This window comes from Musa acuminata, chromosome BXJ3-11 (assembly GCF_036884655.1).
Source record: "Musa acuminata AAA Group cultivar baxijiao chromosome BXJ3-11, Cavendish_Baxijiao_AAA, whole genome shotgun sequence".
Taxonomy (NCBI): domain Eukaryota; kingdom Viridiplantae; phylum Streptophyta; class Magnoliopsida; order Zingiberales; family Musaceae; genus Musa; species Musa acuminata.
In genome coordinates, this window is record NC_088359.1 from 6,671,036 (window position 1) to 6,694,426 (window position 23,391).

The 23,391-nt window shown below is 38.3% G+C and overlaps 4 protein-coding genes across 14 annotated transcripts; 1 reads left to right on the forward strand and 3 right to left on the reverse strand.

The window, feature by feature from the left end:
* Window positions 1-4,655: 4,655 nt before the first annotated feature.
* On the forward strand, window positions 4,656-6,131 carry LOC135652531 (WRKY transcription factor WRKY71-like). 2 transcript variants are annotated; one of them, XM_065173523.1, is made up of 4 exons: window positions 4,656-4,895; window positions 4,967-5,221; window positions 5,292-5,408; window positions 5,504-6,131. In XM_065173523.1, the coding sequence occupies exons 1-4, from the start codon at window positions 4,803-4,805 to the stop codon at window positions 5,774-5,776; spliced, it is 738 nt and encodes a 245-aa protein (XP_065029595.1). In that variant the 5' UTR covers window positions 4,656-4,802; the 3' UTR covers window positions 5,777-6,131. The 2 variants fall into 2 exon arrangements, with proteins under 2 accessions (XP_065029595.1, XP_065029596.1); XM_065173524.1 differs by having other exon boundaries at window positions 4,740-4,895; window positions 4,957-5,221.
* A 378-nt stretch (window positions 6,132-6,509) lies between these two features.
* LOC135652367 (two-component response regulator ORR24-like) lies at window positions 6,510-13,225 on the reverse strand. Of its 3 annotated transcripts, XR_010502112.1 has the most exons (8): window positions 12,601-13,225; window positions 12,160-12,312; window positions 11,533-11,931; window positions 11,302-11,378; window positions 9,613-10,872; window positions 7,677-7,860; window positions 7,473-7,564; window positions 6,510-6,763 (listed from the first exon to the last, which is right to left on the reverse strand). XR_010502112.1 is itself a non-coding variant. In XM_065173219.1 (6 exons), the coding sequence occupies exons 1-6, from the start codon at window positions 12,725-12,727 to the stop codon at window positions 6,692-6,694; spliced, it is 2,088 nt and encodes a 695-aa protein (XP_065029291.1). In that variant the 5' UTR covers window positions 12,728-13,225; the 3' UTR covers window positions 6,510-6,691. The 3 variants fall into 3 exon arrangements, 1 of the variants encoding a protein (XP_065029291.1); XR_010502111.1 differs by lacking the exon at window positions 7,473-7,564; XM_065173219.1 differs by lacking the exons at window positions 7,473-7,564; window positions 7,677-7,860.
* A 5,335-nt stretch (window positions 13,226-18,560) lies between these two features.
* LOC103970700 (mitochondrial import receptor subunit TOM9-2-like) lies at window positions 18,561-19,114 on the reverse strand. The gene has a single exon (XM_009384584.3). The coding sequence runs from the start codon at window positions 19,112-19,114 to the stop codon at window positions 18,767-18,769; it is 348 nt and encodes a 115-aa protein (XP_009382859.1). The 3' UTR covers window positions 18,561-18,766.
* On the reverse strand, window positions 18,561-23,050 carry LOC135653395 (uncharacterized). 8 transcript variants are annotated; one of them, XM_065175331.1, is made up of 6 exons: window positions 22,844-23,050; window positions 22,276-22,406; window positions 21,533-21,735; window positions 21,218-21,352; window positions 20,449-20,508; window positions 18,561-20,151 (listed from the first exon to the last, which is right to left on the reverse strand). In XM_065175331.1, exons 2-6 carry the CDS (start codon window positions 22,367-22,369, stop codon window positions 20,011-20,013), a joined length of 633 nt encoding a protein of 210 aa, XP_065031403.1. In that variant the 5' UTR covers window positions 22,370-22,406; window positions 22,844-23,050; the 3' UTR covers window positions 18,561-20,010. The 8 variants fall into 8 exon arrangements, with proteins under 8 accessions (XP_065031403.1, XP_065031398.1, XP_065031402.1 ...); XM_065175326.1 differs by having other exon boundaries at window positions 21,218-21,406; window positions 22,877-23,044; XM_065175330.1 differs by having other exon boundaries at window positions 21,218-21,406; window positions 21,533-21,717; window positions 22,276-22,394; window positions 22,844-23,044.
* Between the last annotated feature and the right edge of the window lie 341 nt (window positions 23,051-23,391).

Genomic DNA, 23,391 nt, shown 5'->3' on the forward strand with positions numbered 1-23,391 from the left:
ACATTTCGGAGCATATAAATAACAAATGAAATGTTTCGGAGCTTATCAGTAGCGTATGAAATGTTCCGGAGCATATCAACGGCGTACGGAACATTTCGGAGCATATCAATATCAAATACCAAACAGAAGCTCAAACGTTGTCTTTGACATTGCATTCATATCATTCTTATCCAAAGCATGTACAGAAACACATAACCAAAGCTCTAGATATCATATCAAACATACAGAAGATGTAGTGGGACCACAGACAGAATATGATTCATCCATTTCTGAATAACCATCAGACAGAAGTCTCCCACGTCTGGGAGCTCCATCCACCCACGTCTAGGTGAAGTCAGAGGGGGCCAGCAGAGCATCGTAGGCTCTATGCATAACTCCCTTTACCATTTCTAGCAAAGGTTCACATTATCCCACAACACTAGAGTACAAAAGGACAGAATGAACAATAAATAGCATATATTGGAAGCACACGCGGAACAACAAACATACATGTGCATTTACGAGTCAATACGATGCAAGCAATAATCTCTCACAAATGTGTTCAGATTTGGAATGAAATGAAAGCAAGAGTATACACGGATTCCAAGCAATCACATATAGCTCAATTCAAATAAGAAGGTTAGATGAATTCAATATCCAAAGGAATGAAACTAGAATAGGCACATATCGAAAGCAAACGCGGATTAATGGGATATACATGTGCCTATAGGTGTCAATGCGATATAGCATAAACATTACACAAAAGGATTCAAGAATGTAAATAATTTATAGACAAGATCAAACCAGAATTCAAGCACCAACATAAGCCTCAATTGAGTGAAAGGGACTGAATGTAATCTATTTCCAAACGAATGAAACAGAATACGCGAAATCGACCAAAGCTCGATTTCTGACAAAATTCAAGAGGCACATTGAACAAATACTTCAGATTATTAATTATACTTCAATACCCATAAGAAAACTACTGTTGAAAGATATATCAATCTATTTTCTGTTGAAATAAGTTTCGTATGAATCATGGTTTCCAACAAGGAGTTACCTTTGATTTGGTAACACAAGGTCAAAAACAAAATCATTGTTTTGCAGAATTCATAGGGTCGGATTCAACAGATAATAGGGTAGGCATTTGAATTCCAAATTTTTCAATCTATATGTCAAAAGAAAGGTCTACAAGTCTAGTTTCGAACAAAATCAGTTTGGTACAAATCAAAATTTCCAACAGGGACTTATAGGTATTTTAGTATCGAAATGTCAGAAGTTTTGATCTATATTCTGCAGCATCTATAGGCTTATTTGAAACAGACGTTTGGGTAAGTATTCGGTGTCCAAAATCTACAAAATCAGTGTCAAAAGAAAGATATAAGAGTCTAATTTCAAATGAGCTAGGTTTTGCCTGAATCCACATTTGGTGCTAAAAATTATAGCTGAAACAGTGTATAGGGGTCAGTTTACCGAAAAAATTTCAGATCATTAGTTTTATGTCCAAAGAGAGAAATATCAGGTTCTAAGCATAAATCTTTCAGAATCAATATAGGAACATAGACTAATACTTCTGTAGGATGGGGTTAGAACACTTGCCTTTGAGAATTATGACCCCAATTGAAAAGATTTGAGTAAGAAACCTCAAAGCCTCAATTTTTTTTCTTCTTCTTCTTCCCCCTTTTTCATCTCTTCTTCCTTCTTTCTTTCCTTATGAACGAAGGCAGAGAGGCTTAAATGATGGAATTTGTAATTTTATGTATTTTACAGTTTAGTCCTTATATTATTATATTTACGATTAGGTCCTCAGGATTTACAAATAGGTCCTCAGAATTTTTTTTTTTTTTTGAACAAATCGTCCAAATCTTATGAATAAGTTCTCATATTCATACTTTGACTTTTTATCAAATTTAAAATAGATACTTACATTACAACTAGAAACTTATACGAAAATTCAGAAATGAGGGATGTTACACTTCCGGCAAACTCCTGGACTTGCGACGATCCACTTGGCGAGTTCCGACGAGCTTCTTTGGCAAGCTCATGACTTCTCGGATTTGTTCCCGCAGAACCTCCGACGATTGTCCGAACTTCCGTCGAACTCTCGAACTCCCAACGTGACCATTGTCTTGACTCCAGCGCAACTCCTATTGCATATCTTATTTTCATCGTAGTTAATCCTGCACACTTATCTCAACATATAGATTAGATAACAAATGACAATTGACCTCATCATCAAAATCCGAGATTCAACATAAAGATCTAGATAAGATTAAAGATAAGTTTTAATGTCAGAAAATATCATATATTTAATATATAAAATATATAAATTTTTAACATGTTTAAATCTAAAAATAAAAACCTTAAGCAGGGGTCAAAGAACATTATAAAAACATCTGCGGAAAGATTTTAATACAACAATAAAAATTTTGACATTTAAAGAATTGATAAATATTTTCAAACTATAAAACTTTCAACATTTAAAGAATCAAAATAAAAACTAAAACTTATTTTCAATAAATGTAGGGAATACTTCTCGTCAGTAGGGTGTAACTCCGTTCCTCTCGTTGCTAGGCTTAGCAAAGTGAGGAACGAATAAGAGAAATCACTCCTATTTAGGAGGAGGTGAGCCTCTATTAAAGAAAATTTATTTTTATTTTTATATTTATTTAATATAAATTATTTCTATTTAACATACTAACAAATATGATATCATCCTATTTGGAATGCTTAATAGTTATTTTCTAATTCGTATTAATAAAGAAAGAAATACATTAAGATTTCATAAATTAAAATGATAAATAAGAAAAAAAATTAATTTCTAACTTAATTATTTGATTTGATTACATCAAGTCTTAACCCTCGAGACGAGAGATGATCAAAATTTATATTATGATCAAAATTTATATTCTTATCATAAAAAAATATGAAATATGAATCGTGTGTACGTGTGTTTGATATGGTAAAAAAGTTTAGAACTCTCACTCTGATATCAACTATTACTATCCCACTTATTTCGAACTAATATCACCTTAAATATTTTATGGTTAAAAGCTAAGTCTTTATATCTATTCACTTGTATTCTCCCTAATATAACGTGTTATTATTGAAATGTCTATATTTATGTCTTAGATTAGTGCCTAAATTCTTACATCATCTTCGTTGATCGATATTTCTTTTTAAGAAAAATAGAAGAAATTTTCATTGTTTTCTCATTTTTTTGACACATGGATTTGGACGTAAGGCCTATTACTTATACAACAATATACTAATCAATGATATGTATTGATGCATACTTCGATATTGAGAGTTAAATTGGTTTTCTCCTCAATTGTTTATCTCCATTGATAACAAATAATTGGAATCTCAATTTAAATTTCCTAACTCCTACTTGGCTTAGATATCAAAGTGAATTAATTCTACATGGTTCACGTTTTTTTTCTTCTTTTGTTGCAACTCAAATATCAAGAAATTGGAGAGACATCAGATCGAATAGGTGAGAGGCATATGGTCGTCACACTCCTCCTCGTGAGCCAAGTCTTTGGTGGTTTAGGTTGGAGACTTAGACAATAGAGGTGTGCTTTCTAAACACAATTTGCATGAGCCAAGGCATGTAACACATTTTTAGAGTGATTTCCACAACTTTTCTTCTCTCACGATTTGTTAGTACGATGGAAGACTTGAAGCAAATCTTTCCAACTCCTTGAACATTCAAAAGGAAGAAAGTGACATGAGATCCAATGATCTTTTGCTTTGTTGTCACCACTTGAATTGATACATCCCAAGAGGAAGAATCTCTTATAGGGCACGTTACACATTTTCAAAGTGATTTCTTGATACTTTTCCTGAGTTTTATTGTGATTCTTTTGTCCAAACTTTATCCTTTTCTTTACTTAAAGGTAAGAAGAATTGAGAGCAAATCACTTTCAGAGGAAAGAAATAGACATGGAAAAGATATGCCACCAAATGATAACATCTCAAGATTAATAAATTAGGAGAGAATGAGGCTTTGACCTATCATAGGATAAACTTCTTTGGAAATTTTCAATTTAAAATATATTTTTTTGAATTATTATGATTTTAAGATCAATTTTTTTGAATTAAGATCAATTTTTTGAATTATTGTGACCAAGTTTTTATTCAATTTTGATGTTAGATTAATCAGAGTAGTGTTATATTTTTTCTAAAAAAAAATTATTTATCATTTAAAAAATATTTAAAAATAAAAAAATTGTGATAAATTACTTTACAATACAAGTTATTATAAATCATCTTGATGCGTAAAAGGTATATCAATAAATATACAGGAACCCAAAAAAAACGTGCTCTAATCCACGTGGCGGAAGGTCCACCAATCACCGACCGGGGCCCCGCCCAATGCTTTTTGCAGCACGTGCTTTTTTGGCACGTGTTCTTTTTTTCTGACCTTTTCCGCTTCTTCTCACCCACTTGACCCCTGCCGGGTTCCGCGGGCCCCACCCCTGTGTCTTTTATTCTAGCACGTGGGTTTAATTTTGGTGTGTGAGTGCGTCGGCTGCTTGCTCTTGTAGCTTTTTCTTCTTCTTCGCCTTCCTCCTCCGGTCCCATCACCGACCACTATTTCGAAGAAGCACGAGGCAAACATAAGTATCCTCATCATCTCATACCTAATATAAGACACCATCAAGAATCCACATCTCAATACTCCTGCGCAGGCAGGCAAGTCTCATACCTGAAGAAGACAAGCTCTCTCTCTCTGTCTCTCTCTCAATCTACCACTGTATATATATGTGTGTATATATATATAGCTTCAAATCAAGAGGAGGCTTACCAGTCGGCAAATCATGGACCTGACGTCCTCCGTGGATCTCGATCTCACCATCGGCTCCCTTCGGTTCGACGGCGAGAAGCTCTCCGTGGAAGAAAATAAGAAGGAGGTGAGTCAGCATCTTCATGTTCGTCAGTAGTCGATAGAGATCTGATTTGGTTGCTCTTAAGTCCGGTGAAGGCATTGGAGGCCGAGCTCGGCCGCGCCAACGAGGAGAACAAGAGGCTGAAGGAGATGCTCTCGGACATGGCGGCCAGCTACAGCACGCTTCGGAGTCACATGACTGGGGTGGTGATGCCCAAGACCTCGTCATGCAAGAGGGACGATGCGAGGAGCAGCTCAAGCGAGGAGTCGTCCAAGCGGGTTAAGGAGGAAGAGCGTAAGCCGAAGGTTTCGAAGCTGTACGTTCTCACTGATCCATCGGATTCGAGCCTCGTGAGTTCCCCAAACTCCCTCACATGAACCTACGGGCTTCTCATTGCTGACTCGAATCGATCTTGTTTAGGTGGTCAAAGATGGGTATCAATGGCGGAAATATGGTCAGAAGGTAACCAGAGATAACCCATGCCCGAGAGCATACTTCAGGTGCTCGTTTGCCCCAGCTTGCTCTGTCAAGAAGAAGGTGATGGATGAATCCGGAGAAGAAATGAGAACTCCTCCCTCCATCAAAATGCTGTCTACTGATCTCGCTTGATGATACGTGTTGTTGCCTTGCAGGTCCAGAGAAGCGCGGAGGACGCGTCCATGTTGGTTGCGACGTACGAGGGCGAGCACAGCCACGGCCAATCCTCTCGTCCTGAAGCTCCGCACGCATCAGGCCGCAGTGCTCCTGCACCACCGAGGCCGCAGGAAGTAGAGCCGCCGAATCCGCAGCGCAGTTTGGTGGAGCAGATGGCTGTGTCCCTGACGAACAATCCAGATTTCAGAGCTGCTATGGCTGCTGCCATTTCCGGAAGGATGTCTGAGACATCTCCTCCTCCAACCAAGTAACAGCCTCATCGTTCCATGTGTCTTCTCCATGATGATTGATGATGATGATGATGATGATGATGAAGAGCGGGAATGTTTCAGCAAGAGAAGAGATTTCACTGTAAGATCGGTTTCCTGAGGAGGACGACAAAGGGATGATGATGCTGATAAGGAGGAGAATCACATCACACCAAAAGAAATCCTCATGGAAATGCTGTATTGATGCAGCATTTGAAGGATCGTTTCAACTGCAACAGTAGATATGAGAAAACATCATTGAGGTCATCTACTGGATCTAACCCTTCATGTGACTGTGATCAGAGAAGGCTATGTATTCCTGTGCTCAAACATTGTTGAAATTGGATGCTTAATCTAATGGTCTGGGAGTAATGATGATTTCGATCTCAATCATTTCGATAATCTATCAATCAGTATATGGTGATACTTGGACCAATACGTACTGTGAAACCATAGACAGAGTAGCCACATCACAATCAATGAACTTGTAGAGATGAGTGGTAGATTGAGGAGAGACTGCTCTCAGCTTGCTTTGGGCAGTCGTTAGAGAGAGAAATGATGAACCAGCTACATTATAGCTCAGTCAATTCAATAACCAGATGAATGAAGGGATGAGTCAAACTAATACATTAAGAAGCTCAAAATTCTTAATGGCCATCTCAAGCCATCAAAGGGAAGAAGAAAAACAGTGGAAGGTAGGTCGAAGAGAACAAGAAAAGCATGCAGCAAGAACAGGTGAAAGACAATGGTCGGTATCATTATCGCACCCAACATAACACACTCCTCAGCTACACTCGTGTTCATCGTTCTAGGAAAAACAAATATTAAAGGATAAACAAGCTTGACCGTATGTCGGTCGTAACAATGCCCTGCCTAAATTCCATTGATGATTGATGGAGATCGTTTGTGAAAAGACCTTCACATGCAAGTACCTAAAGAGTAGACATCACATCCCAAGTCCATATCCGCGAAAGCAATCTCGTCGCGCTCCTGAAAGGCAGAGAATTAAAAACAATTACACATCTGAAAATATCTTATTCTGGTATATAACATGATTAGATACAGCACCAAAAGATCTGAAATTGTCCACAAACCCAATTTACATAGTGTTGTAGAAAGAAAAGACGAGAAAAATGGATTTGATGAATGACTAAAAGAGCATGGCCAAATTACTTCTACAAGATTTGTCGAGGAATCTGGGTAATTATCTCTGTCGAGGAATTGGGATTACAAGCTAGTATAAGAGACACAATCTTCCTCTTCCGATTCATTTCCTCCTACTTTAGATTACAGTACAAGACAATTTCAAGTTCTTTCCACGATTTCCTGTGTCTAAAAGATTTGAAAATTATGAGATGAATTTACGGGGTGTGACATGATTTGGAACCAATATAGGTAGTCAAACTGATGAAAAGATGTCCAAGAATACAAAATCTAAGAGTTCAATTGGTGCAGACAAGGGATAAGTATCTACATACACAGATGACCAAATTCACAAAAGCTACCAAATGTTCACCATGTGCATAGGAAGAGATACAACCAGCAAGAGCTAGACAAGTGCATAGGAACTCAAATAGATAGGGAGTAAGCAAAGGGATAAAAACAAAGAAGCAAGGGAGAGAAGTGCACATGGCGTAAAAAAAAGGATGCACAAAGCACCATTAACAGAATCGAGCCCCTGACCATGCAGACTTGTTACCTATTTGTCGAGCATGTCAAGTAGATGAGCTTGTTCACCAAATCATTAATCTCAAGATATCACTTCGGTTCAAATAGGCGATTATTTTGTTTCTGGAGTGAAAGAAAAAAAAACAAATGTATGTTGAGTTCATCACCATCTATTATTAAATCCATCTTCATAATTGCTAGCAGAGAAAAATGAATATCTCTATTCAGAAATAACCTGTTCTTCATATTTGAGGCTCATAGTCTGCTTCATACAAAACCTGGCAGCAAAGACTTTCATAAATTGTGTCATATTCTGATAAATGATAACTCTCCATGTAACCCAAAATGCCCCATTAATGTTCCACATTCAGTTATTCTCTGCTTTTAACTCAACAAACCCATTCCTAGAGTTATAGATTCTGTGAAAAGAAAAAAAAGACAGTTAGTCCACTTGCTATGATTGGCAACTTGCTTTCTCACCGTCATGCAATAAAGATATCAGCAACATTCTGAGTGAAGATTGTTATGGAAATAGATGACAGACTGATGATCAGAAAAGAGATGTAGGACTATAAGAGGTTCCAATAATTGATGAATAGATAGAGATATTCATAGACCAGAGTTTTTTTCACAGGTGATATAGACATTTCCATCCTTTTCTTGGATGCAAGTCCATGACACTCCCTCTTTAGTTGAAAAACCCAAGCTTGCCCTAATGTATGTTGGTTTCAATAAACTAGTGGTTATTATCTATGGCCAAACAAACATAGGTAATATGTTTTACTTAAATGACAACAATGTCGCTGCTGATAACATTATCTTTTTTTAATTACTTACTTCAACAACAATCGCATCTTGAGATAGGCCATCTATGAACTTGATCTACCATGCCACAGCATATTCCAATTTCTAAGATCTAATTGTTTATATATTGTAGTGTTGTTAGTAGCCATCACCTATCCCAGTGTCCTTGAAAATAAACATACAATTGCCATATATTAATGCACATACACCTTCTTTTCCACTTCATCGGTTACTATATTATCTTTGTTTTTCTTCTTATGTTTGCTTTGTTCCTTCTTGTTTTCCTTTTTCTTTTTTTAAATTACTATAGGTAGTGCAGTTATAGTGATTTGATGAAGAAACTTGTTGGGAAATTATAAAAACATGATCTAAATCTTATTGTAGTATGAATATTGTACTGCCCTGGTGTAGGTGGTATAGATTAAATATCCTGGCAATTGGCAATATGGAGTTGAAGGACAGCTGTAAAAGAGGAGTCTCAACAAGGTCATTTGACCCAAAAACAGTGAAGCAGCAAGTTCTTTTTTGCTTTCAGGAACATTAGATTGAGCTCTTATTGGAGTCAGTTATTTCCTAGGGTTTACAAGCACAAACAGGGAAGAAATGTACAATTCAGTTGGCTCATCAAAGAAGAGTCACAGATAAAAATACAGAAAATGGAAGAAGGGATATCGAGAATCAGCGAAAGGAAGAGAGTGGGAATTCTGGATGTCATGATACTAACTTTCAGTCAGAAGATTTCAGAATTACGAACACTTTAGATGTAGCTCCTGTCATTAGAGGGTATTCAAAAGGATGAAACTATTACTGTGTAACGACAAGGAAAGATAACCCTATCATAGGGATGCTTTATATTCAGAATCAGTCAGCTTTTTTCATGGGAGATGAGATATTCTATAGCTTACTATGTACATATACTAACATCTTTGAAGTAAATACATTCAGTAAATCATATTAGAAACATTTCATGCAAGGTGCCTATGCTCAGCAATAACACCGGCAAGTTGTTCTAAAATCCCCTTAGATATGGAAAAGACTAGAAGTTTAGATGGCTTATTCATCATCATCTTTCTAACCATCTCAAGGTGATTAGAACTTCATGACTGCTACATTTAACAAAAGAAAACTCCATGGATAGACAGTTCTGAATTCTGATGTGATTATGACATTCCTGAACCAGCGTCATAACCAAAGGGAAAGTGGTGTCTCACATATAATACCAACCATGTAATGCTGATTGTAAACACCCTTCCATCTAGGTAATTGAGCATTTGACTAATTTAGTCCATCTATACTAGCATTATCATAAAAATAAAGAAACAATAATACAAAAGATTGACTGAAGGGTAAAGGGAAAAGATACATACAGGTTTAATCATGGCATTCACAAGATCATCCAAGCTGCAACCAGCAGAATTTAGTCCACTCTGAAAACTTGTGGAGCCGTATTCACCCTTAAAATTCAGCTGACTATCACTAGTTGGCTTATCAATCATGCAATTCTGTGTTATGAGTGGAGAACCAAAATTCACTTGGCCTATTGAATCAACATCCAAATTTTTATTAGAAAAGACAAATTCTGATGTCCGACACTGAGCAGTTGCATCAGTAATCCTAAGATTGGGCAATGAAGAACTTGAGGAAGCACTTGAAACGGCATTTGGATTAAATGTGTAATCCCATTTCTGCTGAGAGTTGCCTATTATATTGAAATTTGAGAACTTTGGATCTTTGTCAAGAGCTGTGGGCACTGAGCTCGCACTAAGCAAACGAACCTGGTTTACACCATTACTTGTAGTTGGATTACAAAGAGGTGCAACAGCCTTAATGTTTGGAGATTCATCAAGAGTCCTGGTGACTGGATGTGAAGTTACCGTAGAAATGTTTCTTCCAACATTACCAGGAGGTATATCAGTATGATTATAAGGAGCAAGTATAGGCAAGGGATTTGCAGAATACTCAGTTGATGCAACAGCACCCTGCCATGAGCCATCACATCTACTGATACTGGAAAACTGAGACACATCTTGAAGATCAATCTCAAAAAGCTCTGAGCTCGAGGAAGGCATTCTAACTATTGAAAAATTGTCTAATCCTCCTGATTGATTGTGTTGCTTGTTAGCTTGCACTAATAGAGAATTGTTAGTAACATTAGGAAAAGAATTACTGCAAGGACCAGCAGCAAGTCCACTATCAGATAAGCCTGCAGGGAAGTGGCTTTTTGCTTCCTGCATTAACTTAGGTTGTGGAAATTGCTCTAACTCCAAAGCCGTGGGCACCCCCTGAAGCAAATTGACTCGATGATTTCCTTGTAAAATGATCCCTGGTATCTTCCCTAAATCATTGCATGGATTGCTTGCATTTTTGTGCGCACCACCAAGCTGAACTGTCTGAGAAGGTAGTAGTGCATGCATTCCTAGCATAGGACTATTCATTCTACCAAACCCATTCTGTTGAAGGGATCCAAGGATTGGCAGTTGTTTTGATCCATTGATTGCACAGTAATTTCTGAGACCATTGAAAGAGGCCATATGAAGATAGGATGGATTTCTAACTCCGACAGCTGCAGTGATGCTAGCTTGATGGCCTGCCACTGCGCTGAGCCTTTTCAGATAGAGCCTATACTTCTGCAACCACAAAGATAGGAGAGTTAGAAAAGAAACAAACAGGCACGAGGAAGTGTGATTTTTTACGATACATATTCTGATCCATAATTATGAGCTTGATTGCAGAGTAAAAGGGTCGGTATCAACATTCATATATACATATTCTGATCCATCAATTATGAGCTTGATTGCAAAGTAAAAGGGTTGGTATCAATATTCATATATATTTTAGGCATCTAAAACAGACTTTCTAATTAGATAATTAGATCGACTCATGTAGATCCATCTTCAGGTTTCTGAGAACTAGGTTCATAAAGTGTTCACGACAGAAACCAGTGAGGAACCAAAACCAGGAGCAACTCTTAGTTTGGTAGCCTTTTACACAACCAGGACTTGTTAATAAAACTTACAATGAATCTTGTTTGTAATAATTTAAAGCAAGAAACATGCCTGTAGATGGCTTGCAACATTCTCCCTTGTTAGTTTTTCCACATTCATGAGATCAAGTATTTTCTTCGGTACAGCCTCTGCAAAAGGAAGAACAAGCAGAGAAATTATTTTTTAAGTAATTGCCAAGACAAGCAAATGTCAACAAAACAATTGTAAAGCACACGCCCATTTTATTTTATTTTTTCACCTTTATTAAAGAAAAGTAAAAATTATGCCTGAGACGATACTTACTGTCGACACCCAGTTGATTAACAGCAGCAACAAATTTCCTGTGCAGCTCAACAGTCCAAACAACCCTAGGCTTTTTCTGGGCAGACGGGTCTTCATTATCTAGCATGTTGTCTTCACTATCATCTTCATCCACTTCACTCTGATCCTTCCGTTTCTTGTTGATTTTTCCACTGTGATCAGCTGCCCCTTGGCCATCTTCGGACTTTGCAACTTGAGACTTTTGGCCATCCTCCCTACCGTCAGGATCGTTGTCGCATCGTCTTTCAAACTTCCTCCTCCTAATGACATGCTGCCATATGTTTCTCAGCTCCTCGATCCGCACAGGCTTCAGCAGATAGTCACAAGCTCCATGAGTGATTCCCTTCATCACAGTTTGGGTTTCACCATTTGCGGACAACACTACATCATAAGCTCAATTTTGTTCAGAAACCACCCACATCATCCAGTAACTATTAATTATTATTCTACATTTGATTTAACAGTATCAAATGTCACATATAAACATTGAGGGATGAATCATTCAGTTATAAAGGATAATCCCAGATGCAAAAGCATATGCTACATGACAGCAAAAGGTTAGTCTCGATGGATCACCACAACCATCCAAAGAAAGTTTCTAAGACTTACTAATAACTGGCAGGTCCATCTCCAGGCCGACAAGCTCTAAGAGCTTGAAACCATCCATGTCCGGCATGTGGACGTCGCTGATAACCAGATCGAACTTGTCTTTGTTCTCCCTCAACAACTTCAATGCGGTGATCGCTTTATCAGTCGTCGTAACTGAAGAACACAGACAGACAAACACCCATGATTCCATAAGCTCCGGAACTTGTCCTCAGACTAACAAGATTCAATTTTTTTTTTTCCAGGTAACACGAAGGACTAATCAAGAAAAGAAAACCAATATTTTCAAACAAAAAGTAGCAGAGAATTAGGTTTAAATGATAGGAAAGAAATAGCACGATCTAGAAACACGAGAAACAATTGTTCTCGAGAGGAAACGATATTCGATCGGATAAGAAGAATGCTCGAACGAAAAAGGAAAAAGATGCAAACTTTGGCACAAACCATTGTACTGGCAGCGGCGCAGCAGGGCCTCCAACAACCTGAGACATATGGGATCATCATCCACCGCAAGAACACGCATGCCGACGGGGAACTGATCTCTGCTCCCCATGCTCTCTTCAATCGTCATGCTCCCAAATCAACCCTTTGCCAACCCAGAGCAAGTCAAACAACACACTTATCCCAGGAACTGCAAGAACACCCCAAGGGACACACGCTGCGGTCAAAGGTAGGAGGAGATGGCCGAGAACAGGGAGAGGGAAAGATGCAAACTTTGAAGAAAGATGTAAGCTATTGGACGGTGTAGAGACAGAAAGGAGTGGACTTTGGACGCGCGCGCGAGAGACAGAGAGAGAGGAAGTCAAATAGGGCAAGAAGGAATGGCAGAGGGCTGGGAATCGGAGGAAGGAGAAGAGTGACTGCTGCCTCAATTCATGCACCCGTCAAAATGGGAACTTTCCTTTCTTCCTCATTCGGAGGCTCGCTCCTTTTTGGCCTTATCTCCACTTTGCCATCAATGAGCACCAACGATAGGCGTCGATGAAATCTTGCAGGGGCTGAGATCTATGAAAACTATGGTATGAGATCAGACCACCTTCTTGTCCTCACATCAACTTTTGGCTGCCTTTCTTCCTAATGCATATGTGTAGTAAGTAGTCTTGCCATGGATAAATATGTCGCTTTTTCTTCTCATTTAGTTTGCTAAAGACAATCTCAGCTTTCTCTTTGATAGCGACTTTTGTTAGTTAGTTTCCTTAATTTTTTTTGTTTTAAAAAAATAAAGAAAAATCAAAATCTTTATCGACTAAACTACTTAAGTCTTCAATTAAAAATAAATAATATTTTTTTTATAAAATAATAATAATAATAAATATATATACATCATAAATTAATATTTTTATATTCTAATTCTTTGTAATATTGGGCGTAACATAATTCGATTAAGACGAGCATTGTGGGGGGATGGTTTCATTCGACCCCAAACCTTTCCTAATATTGGGTTCATGACATCTTTGTAAGAGTCGCTTGCTTGCAGTGGAAGTGGGCGGCCCCCACCTCATCGCGCCAACCAATGTCTCTTCTGCTTCGGTGGGTGAATGCCACCAACAACGCAATGGTGGAGATATATATATATATATATATATATGCAAGTGTTTGTCTCGATGTTGGCCAAGACAAAGAAAGGCTCATCGAGAAGCGTCATGTGTGCGATGTAGTGTTGTGCGTGGACAGGACGTAACTGATCCGATAACATGAAATGGATCCGCAATTTTGCTCCCGAATCGGGTGAGGCGGTGGAATCGTAATTGTCGCCGAGTTGTGGTGGCATTATTACCGTAAGCTCGATCGTGCGGCTGAAGTTGACGCTGCTCTTGAGGAGGCGATCGGACGGTCGTGCCGTCATCCTCTCGGGTGTGTGGATGACAGCTAATGACCCGTGACGACGCGTTGCGCGAGACCACTGGCCGTCGCTTGTGGGACCCACGGCGCTTAAAGATAACTTAATTTTCGCTTTTCTTTTATTATTATTTTATAAGGCCTTTATAAGCAACCCATTTTTTTATTAGTAGCATTTTTATTATCATATACAAGAATCCTATTTGGGTGATTTGCCAAAAAAAAAAAATCTTAAATTTTTAATATTAAATTTAATATTATACACTAAGTAAAACATGTAAATCTATTCAGAAACAATTGTAATGATCTAATCTAAACATTTTGAAAACAAGAGAGGCTTTAATATTAAAGATAAATTAAGAAAAAAAGAGAGGTCATTTTATGGCAACTCAAACCCACAATTAGCTCAATTTCAAAAAGCTAATTAAGCTAAAATCGCTATGCATAGAATATGGTAAGTGTTATTAGGCTCTACACAATCTATAAGTGTTATTAGTAATAAGATCATGATCATAGGCTAATTATATATTATCCTCTATAATTAATTTTTTTAAAATATTTTAAATTTTATATTAAAAAAATTATATTAAGATATTTATATTTACGAAAGTAAAATATTTAATCTTATTATTTTAATAAAAAAAATTTACACTTTTTTAATTATATAAAATTATCGATTTTAATATTTTATTTTCGTAAATATAAAGATACTAATATAACTTTTAAAAATATAAAGATCAAAAATTTAAAAATAATATTTAATTAGCTCCGTGACCATAGCACCTTTGCTTTCCATCCTTTGGATAGGATAAACCGATTGACATCGGTATTGACAGCCCAAAGCTCCCATCTTCAGCACACTTTCATGTATTCAACGCCCCAAAGCTCGGTGGCTTTCTCAAAATCGTGACCGCAACACCTTTGCATGGCGTAATTTTAGTCAGGTGGTGCTTAGGTAATCATTTCAGACCCAAAGATGGCACGAATCACGACGCGAGTTAGGACCATAACAAATGGCGAAGGGTGTGCGCATCGAACCTCTCGTATCCCTTAGTATAAAAAAGCCCTTTAGATCTTTGGAAGGAGTGGAGGAGGATCTTATCATGCCTTCTTTTTATTATTGTGTGGCAATGGGCCCAATTCTATGTCTCTATTGTTGCAAGGAGGAGAGAGAGAGAGAGTTATAGCGAAGAGGAAAACTTGGCATGTTTTCATGTTATTGTTGAAAGTCAATGAATTGTTTAATATGTAAATTAATGTCTCATGGCTGGATTTTATATTATGGTGATTGTTTTATCTTTGTGGTGACTGAGTGTTTACTTTGTCTTCTTATGTTGGGAAATTTTATTTCTTTATTTTTTGTTAGAAATATATATATATATATATATATATATATATATACACACTCCTAAAAAGAAAGAACTAATAGTTGATTAAAAAATAAAGAAAAAGTATTAAATTAACTCTATATGTTGATAAAGGGCATTTAGGTAATTAAAAGAAAAGAAAAAAAAAACTCAATGGCAACCATGATTGGTAATAGTTAACTTGAGTTTAAAGTGGTAAGGATGGAGGATTGCAATATTTAAAGTGATACATACATATGTAACATTATATTTGAAGGGATGTATATATATGTGAGTGTGTGTGTTATGTAAAAATATGAAGGGGCAAATAAAATATGCTTATTTCCAACTGGAAAGGATAGATATGGCAGAACAAACATCAAAGTAAGAACAAACATACATGGCATTGGGTTGAATATTGCAAGGCTCCTTGCTACTACCATGTGCTGCACTTACTTTCCAAGAGATTCCAAGTCCAGCTTCTTTCTCTATCTACTGCAGCCACCACCAAGTTGGGTACTTCAATCTCTTTTTCTTTTATCGGAATTAAATTGTTCTGTTCCTCCTGTTCGAATGACTCTTACTAACATTCGGGATAGCTCTTCTCTCACGGCCATGCAGAATGATGCTTTGACAACAAGCAGGATGATGCTGTGCTGTGCTCAGTTGGGCTTAGCTGGTAGATGTGGATGTACATGCCTCGTATGTATTGTATGCTTTGTCGGAGTTGTCTTTGGAGAACACAGCAAGTCCTTCACATGTAACCAATCCTGCAAGTCGATCTACCAAAGCAAACTTGTGGCTTTGTCTAATCAAAGTTAGTAGTCAAACCTGTGACAGGTGTAGTGGTTGCTGCCATCAGTTTAATATTTGATCCATGCATCACTGACCCACCACCGCATTTTAACAAATGTGCAACGAGTCCTTCACATGACATTTAGTATAATGTCATCATACAAGTAGATTTGTATCTTCTTTTACTTCCTTGTCCCCTTTAGATCATTTTGTCCATGCAAAGTTGATTGCATAATCCCAAATAACACTCTGTAGATTTAATCTAATGAAAACAGTTTATACTTAAAAGACATCTCTCGACTATTTAGTATGATGTGTTCTCTCTAAGCAGCAACTATGGTGGTAAGGCACTGGTAACCGACCACCCATCCAATGGAAACACTCGTTTTGACTCCACCGCCACCCCCAGTGGTGACTTCATGCTGTGATGAGTCTCTAGTCTCTATCTACAGGTAGGCCTTTCATAGTGATGACTTCATGCCGTGATGAGTCTCTAGTCTCTATCTACAGGTAGGCCTTTCATACCTAAATCCTCTCATCTCATCGTGTCTTAATACTAAGTTGGTCCGATACCATTTGATAACAATAAATCTCGATTCATTTAAGATGATGGCATCATGGTTAAGTCTTCATGTTACAATACATGCTGATCTAATATGAATTTGTGATAACTCTGGACCTAAAATTATCATCCTACAGATGATGACATTGTGATGCTTACCTTTTACATGCATGCAATTTTGATAATGATTGTTGGGCTATTTCAAGTGTGTGTTGCATATTTGCTTCCCCTTTTTATACACTCTGAAGCATACAAGAGTGACTGTAACAGTTGAAATCCTTTTTGTGTAGCCCTCTCTTGTCCTTTCTCAATATCAATAGGTTCTCTTCCCTTCCCTGATCTTTCTACTCCCAAGTATTCCTTCCATCACCCTTCCACTATAATTTCTGCCACTATAAGAACAAGTCTGTTTACTGCTAGTAAAGTGATTCATTCAGCTTTCTTTTCTTTCCTTTTACAACTAAAGATAAACAGTATATTAGCAGCAATCATACTATTATTTTGTGTCATCAACTACAATTTCTTTGCTTTGGAGAACAGCCAAGACGGAATAGATTGGACCACCATGATGGTATCTGTTCTTAAGACACATGACTAGCTACATTAGAAAGGTAACAATGAAATCAATTCACCCACAGCACTGAGGATGAGAGGTAGGAAGTGTGAAGTTGAGCATGAAGAGTAAAAGATAAGATTAACAAAAAGTATTAAATCATAGGAATAGATGGTGAAAACATTTATTGATGAAATAAAGACTTGGGGTTTGCTAACCAACCAGAAGAAGAATCCGAACCCAAAAATCCTGAACTCATTATCGCTAATAATATGTCCGAGGTTGCAGAAAAAGATTCTGAAGCTACAAACTGAAAGTGTCGGAGAAAATTAGAAACAAAAGATGTGATCACAAAGTATTCCAACATGAAAGAGCCTATATTACACCAACCGACACAGGAAAGACCTGAAATCGTCTTTAAAAACCTCGTGATACTCAAACTTAATTTCCAAATAGGATTTCTACCTTTGAAACAAGAAATCTGAACACTTGTAGGGCTACTTCAAAAGAATAAAAAAATCACAACAGAATTTAAGTGAATATATATATATAAACCCTAATCCGATGAATCATAGCTCATTAATTGGCTTTCTTAACTACTTAGCTCAGTCAAGCCTACAGCTGACTCGATCTAAACCTAATGTAGGCACACTCTCTATTAAAGATCCATCAGATGGAACTTGTATGAATAAGAGATGACATCACACAGTAGATGAGGGATCAAAACCGGTTAACATACAAAGAAAAGAAAAGAAAAAGTATATCAAACTGGTGAACACTCTAGACAGACGACGTAGTTAACCGAAGCTATTGAGTAATTCAGAGTGCAGAAAAAACAGTGGTTGGAGAAAGATATCTGGCAGTATTTCCTGATAATAATGATTAAAACAAGGCATTTGTTATTAGCCATCAGTCAAAGCAGTGACAATCGTCAGAATCAAGCAATTAGGATAGGCAAAGATCAAAGACACCAAGAAAGCATTCGTGACCAAGCGACATGAGCCACAAAAAAAGGCATAGAAGAGGCCTCTTTTATTCGTCACGATGCTATCCTTATAAGGACTTCTGTCAAATGATTTGTATATCCATGCCTACTAAAATCTAAGGTAGAGTGGTAAAGGATTTCAACACCAAACTTCAAGTATCTGCTTACAAGAAGATGCATGCAGGTAAACTGTTGATGCATCAAAAATTGACATTGATCCCTTTTAGCAATGCACAGGTAACCACCAAAGATTCAGTTAATTCTGTAGTCCGCATACCATTGCTAAAAAAGCATATAAGATGATCCTCCAACATAATTGCATCGTCATGAAACCAAGATGAATATTTTGATTCAAAAAGAAAGAGTAATTCACCAGTTCCTAACAAAACCCTAATTCATCAAACCGACACATGATAGTTCCTTATTCCCAAGACAAGAAGATGACCGCTGACCTAAGCCCCAAGAAGAAGCATATGAGCCGCAGCGGAGATCAAGGGGGGCGAGATCGCGCGCTGACCTGATCGTCGTGTTCACTTGGCGGGGGCCGCGGTGGCGTAGGGCTGAGGCGGGGTGGGGGTGCCGAGGAGGGTGGACTGTTGCATCTCGAGCTCGTTGAGCTGCTGCTCGCGGTCCATCTCGATGATGAGGGGGACGACGAGGACGAGAAAAGTGGTGCCGGCGATCCAGGCGGCCTTGCCGGTGCTCCGGAGGAGCTTCTTCGCCACGGTGCCGGTCTCGGCGGCGGCCGCCTTCCCCCGGGCGACGATCCAGGACTGCGAGATCGAGCTTGACACGCGGGCCAGGACGCCCTCGCTGGCGCCGTCGGCGACGCCCCGCCGCGGAAGCGAAGCCCTTCGACTCGAAGAAGACGACGACATACTACGATTCCTTCGGCTTCGGTTCGCGAGAACAGGCGGGGAGCGGCGGCTCGACCTAAAGAGGTCGGGCTGTTCGTTGCCTGATCGGATTTCTATCGGCTGATCGGATCCACGCGTACCCGATCCGTTTATGGATCGATGGGAACATGATATCATGGGATGGTGGAGCCGAATTCCATGCCCAACTCTAATCGGGTCGGATCCGACCCGAGCCGGAGGAGGTGGGAATTGACGGTCAAAATAAGTCACATAGGAAGACTGTGTTGATATATTTAATAGAAGATACAGATGAAAACCAGTAAAAATAATTATTGAAGTAATGCTCTCAGACTGACTTTGTCAGACACAATGTCAGATTAAAAATATATTATATATATGTTTTAATAATAATAATAATTTATGAGAGGGTAAAAATATGCAATGAATATGCTATCATTTACAAGTCCATGAATTTGCATGGGTTAGATTAGCTAAATGGAAATTTAGGACACATTTATACCTGTCAATATGGTTGGAAATCTGTTTTTGTCTAACATGGAGAAAGACTCATACCTTTCTCCGTATAATAAGTGGCCTTCTAATGTAGCCAAGGAGTATAGCTTGAAACAACCACATTTGTTGTGCTTCTCAATACCTTGGATCTGTATCTTCAATAGATGAACAATCAAGCCTAGTGAGATGGATGCAAACCCAGGTCACAACTAGAAGAGATAGACAAAAACAAGTTTAGTGAAATAGAAAACTGAAGGTTGCATCCCAAACATACAGCTTACAACTGAATAGACAGACAATTATCTTTGATAATCGGTTAGCTGAGTCCATGCATCTTCATGATTTATCATTTCACATTTTCTCCATGTGGCTACGTTGTGTGCAGTATCATGCTACAAGGATGTTTATGCCACCAAGGCAGTGCTGACGAGTTCTGCTTGGCTGGTCTTGCATGCGTGCATGGCAGCACAAACATTTGTGCTCTCAAGGAATCTTTCGCCGTCGACCAGTATCAGAGGGCCATAGTGGAGGACCATCTTCTTACACTGTTCAGTGAAGAGGAGAAAAGATAAACAAGTAACAAGTTTATGCAGTTAGATGATTGGAAAACCAGATATAGGCGTGATGTCCATATGAAAGTTAGTGAATGACAAGATCTAGTCAAGTACCATGAGAGAGAGATGCTGATCTATCAAAGTGAAATTCCGAAACTTTCATGTGTTGAAATAAAAATACTAGGTTGGTCACAATACATGACCACTATTTCAAGTCGATACATGTTGATTTATACTGCAGGTACCTTTTCTAAACCTCTTACAAGCGTTTAGTGACTGAAAGCTTACCTCTTGGACATAATTCTCCACCTTGTTGCATTCCTGAAGTAGCATTTTAATCACCTCGAACTGTCAATTTATTAAAACATTAATATTTAGTCAGCATTTGGAGGCATTAAGAAAACTATAATTTGGAATTTTGCAGTATAGTATTAATCTGACAGGGTATCATATGCCAATACCACTGTGACTGACCAGATACCAGCATGGAACAATTTTTTTCAGATGCGACAATTGGTATTGGACTAGCAAGATACCAGATTAGCATTTTGAACCTTGGCATATAAAACAGAGAATCTAGCAACAAAAGCCATAGTGGAAATTTCTTACAAGTCTAGGTGCGTTTGTGTCATGTTATGTGAGGGATGATAGTGCAAACATGTAAAAAAGGAAAAAGAAAGAACTCATCCAGTACCAGGGGGCTTGCTTGAATTTGTAGTATGAAAAAGAGTCATTTGCTACATGCAAACAGATCACAAAAGCATGATATAAATATTTGTGTACTGTTAAAATATACTCGTCCCCTGTTGAAGAAATGATATTGAGTCCAAATGCTATTTCAATTAATCTGATGAAATAATACCGGCATCTGATGTAAATTTAGGCTATTTATCATTAAAAAAATTCTTACAGTAACAGTTGCTAGTCGAAGAAGTTTATTCAAAAATGACTTTATTACCATAACCTCCACTCTGGTATTGCAGACACAGGGTAGAATGAAATGAAGAAGCAAATGGAGTTGGAACAACAAAACTGACAAAAAAAGTCCCTCAATTACCTGTGTGTCAGGATCTTGCAGTTTCATAAGTAGTTTAGCAACAACACCATGACACAGAGAGCAGGCATCATCACTCTTGACAGATAATCTCTCCTGACAAAGACTGAACTTTGTGCAGAACTCCTCCGGATGTATCTTAGAGATCTCAACAAAGAAAAGTGAGGCATAGTAGTCGACCAACAGAATGCACTGCCAGAAAATGTGATGCAAGCCAAAAAGGAATCAACTATCATGACCACATAAGCAATGAAAAACTTCCAACTGGTCAGGAAATTCTAACCTGCAACAATTTCTACTCATGACATCAAGAATTACCTGATCCTTGAAAGGCTTCAGCTCGGAACATGCTTGATGAAGTGTCTCAATTATCTCAGTTTGAGTCTTGTTTTCTCCAAGATATTGGGTAGCCTGTGCAGTAAAGTTCTCACACAACTTGCACAGTTGATCATAGCCCTCGACTACTTTGGCGACTTTATTTTGGCTTTGAGGTCTCTCGATGCCTGCTTCTGTGATGGGAACTGTCAGATAAAGATTACTGTTTTCCTTTTTTAGAAGCTACAACCAATTCAACTTATACAAGTCATAGGCGTTTGGCAGTAGATAACTGCTGGAAAGCAAAAAAAGGTAGCTTAGGAAATCCAATCATATAAAGGTCTGCTCTCAATCAAAATCTTAAAAACACAAAACAACAGAGTAAGCGTAAGTAATGCTGCATGAAAAAGATTCATGAACAAAAATGGTTTTACTATGGTTCCTGCATACAAGAGCCGATTCCTAATCTTATCATCAGTCAGAAAACTTTGCATACAGAACCTGTTACAACATAATTCTAAGCTCCAATTGGGCTATAATTCTATCTGAAAGTTCTTCATGTACGACTCTTATGTTTCACAGTACAAAGAAAAAAAATTCAATACCAATTTAAATCTCTTGCTCAACAAAATTACATGAATGTCTACCAGTAGTGTTTATAAGACTGGCAAAAAGAAAAATGAGAGTAGAAAAGACCAAATGTTATATGCAATAAAACAAAGGGAAAGTGTATCATCATGCCATACCCATAATATCAAAATTGTCCAAACTTCTGGCATCAGCACTTGCCCAGCTCATAACAAGTACAAGAAGAAGGAAGAACCCCTCTCTCAAAGCCATCGATCTTGTCTATAACCAAATGCACCTGATACAAAACCTGATAACCGAGTTATAAGTATCATTAAACAGTTCAATTCCATGCCGACAAGACCACAAAAAGCAGCACGTTAGCAATGTCTATAACCAAATGCACCTGATAACCGAGTTATAAGTATCATTAAACAGTCCAATTCCATGCCGACACGACCACAAAAAGCAGCACGTTAGCAAACCCTAGTGAATTTCTCATCGGCCCCTTTAAGCCAACTCATATGCCAAATTCCCAGTGGAAGTCACCAATTCATGCCTCAATTACGGTGATTTATTTAAATCAATAAGAATTAGAAGCAACAAGCGAATTTCATCGGATGAAAGTAGAAACAAACAGCAAAAGACGAAAAAAAAAAAGGGACGAAATTAGAACTCCAATCGTAAATTAATCTATAATACATCAGGTATAACGAGACGAAGAGGGGCAACAGGGTGGGGAATCACCGGTCCGCTCGATCAGATGAGGAGAGGACGTACGAGAAGAGCGAAGAAGGTTTCTTGGCGGCGGCTGCTCCGCTTCTATCTTCCCTCTCCGATCCGAGTTCTTGACCGGGATCGAAGGAGAGAAGCGGACAGGCCGTCGAGGGGCGATCGCGAGCACGTCCTCCGATCGGGACGGAACACGAAGCACAATATGGAAACGGAACAGCGGTGCACATCCGTATTCGACTCGTATCACAACAGGTTTATAATTCTCGTGTCCCTTAAGAGGCAGCAAACATGGATAACGGCCTCTAATCTTTGCACAAATGTAGCGGGGACCGCTGTCCACTGCAGATCGGAAGATCCTAACCGTTGAAAACTGTAAGCTATCTGTTTGGTGATCCGCACGAGGGAGCTGAGCCTATAACCCGCCTCGTTAGTGGAGAAAGATTCTGGACCCACGTGGACCCCATGGTAACTATCCTCCGAACACCTTCTGTGCAAGTAATCACCGTCTAATAAACCGGCCAGGTCGATCGAAAAGATTAGAGATAATCAAATTATTTATC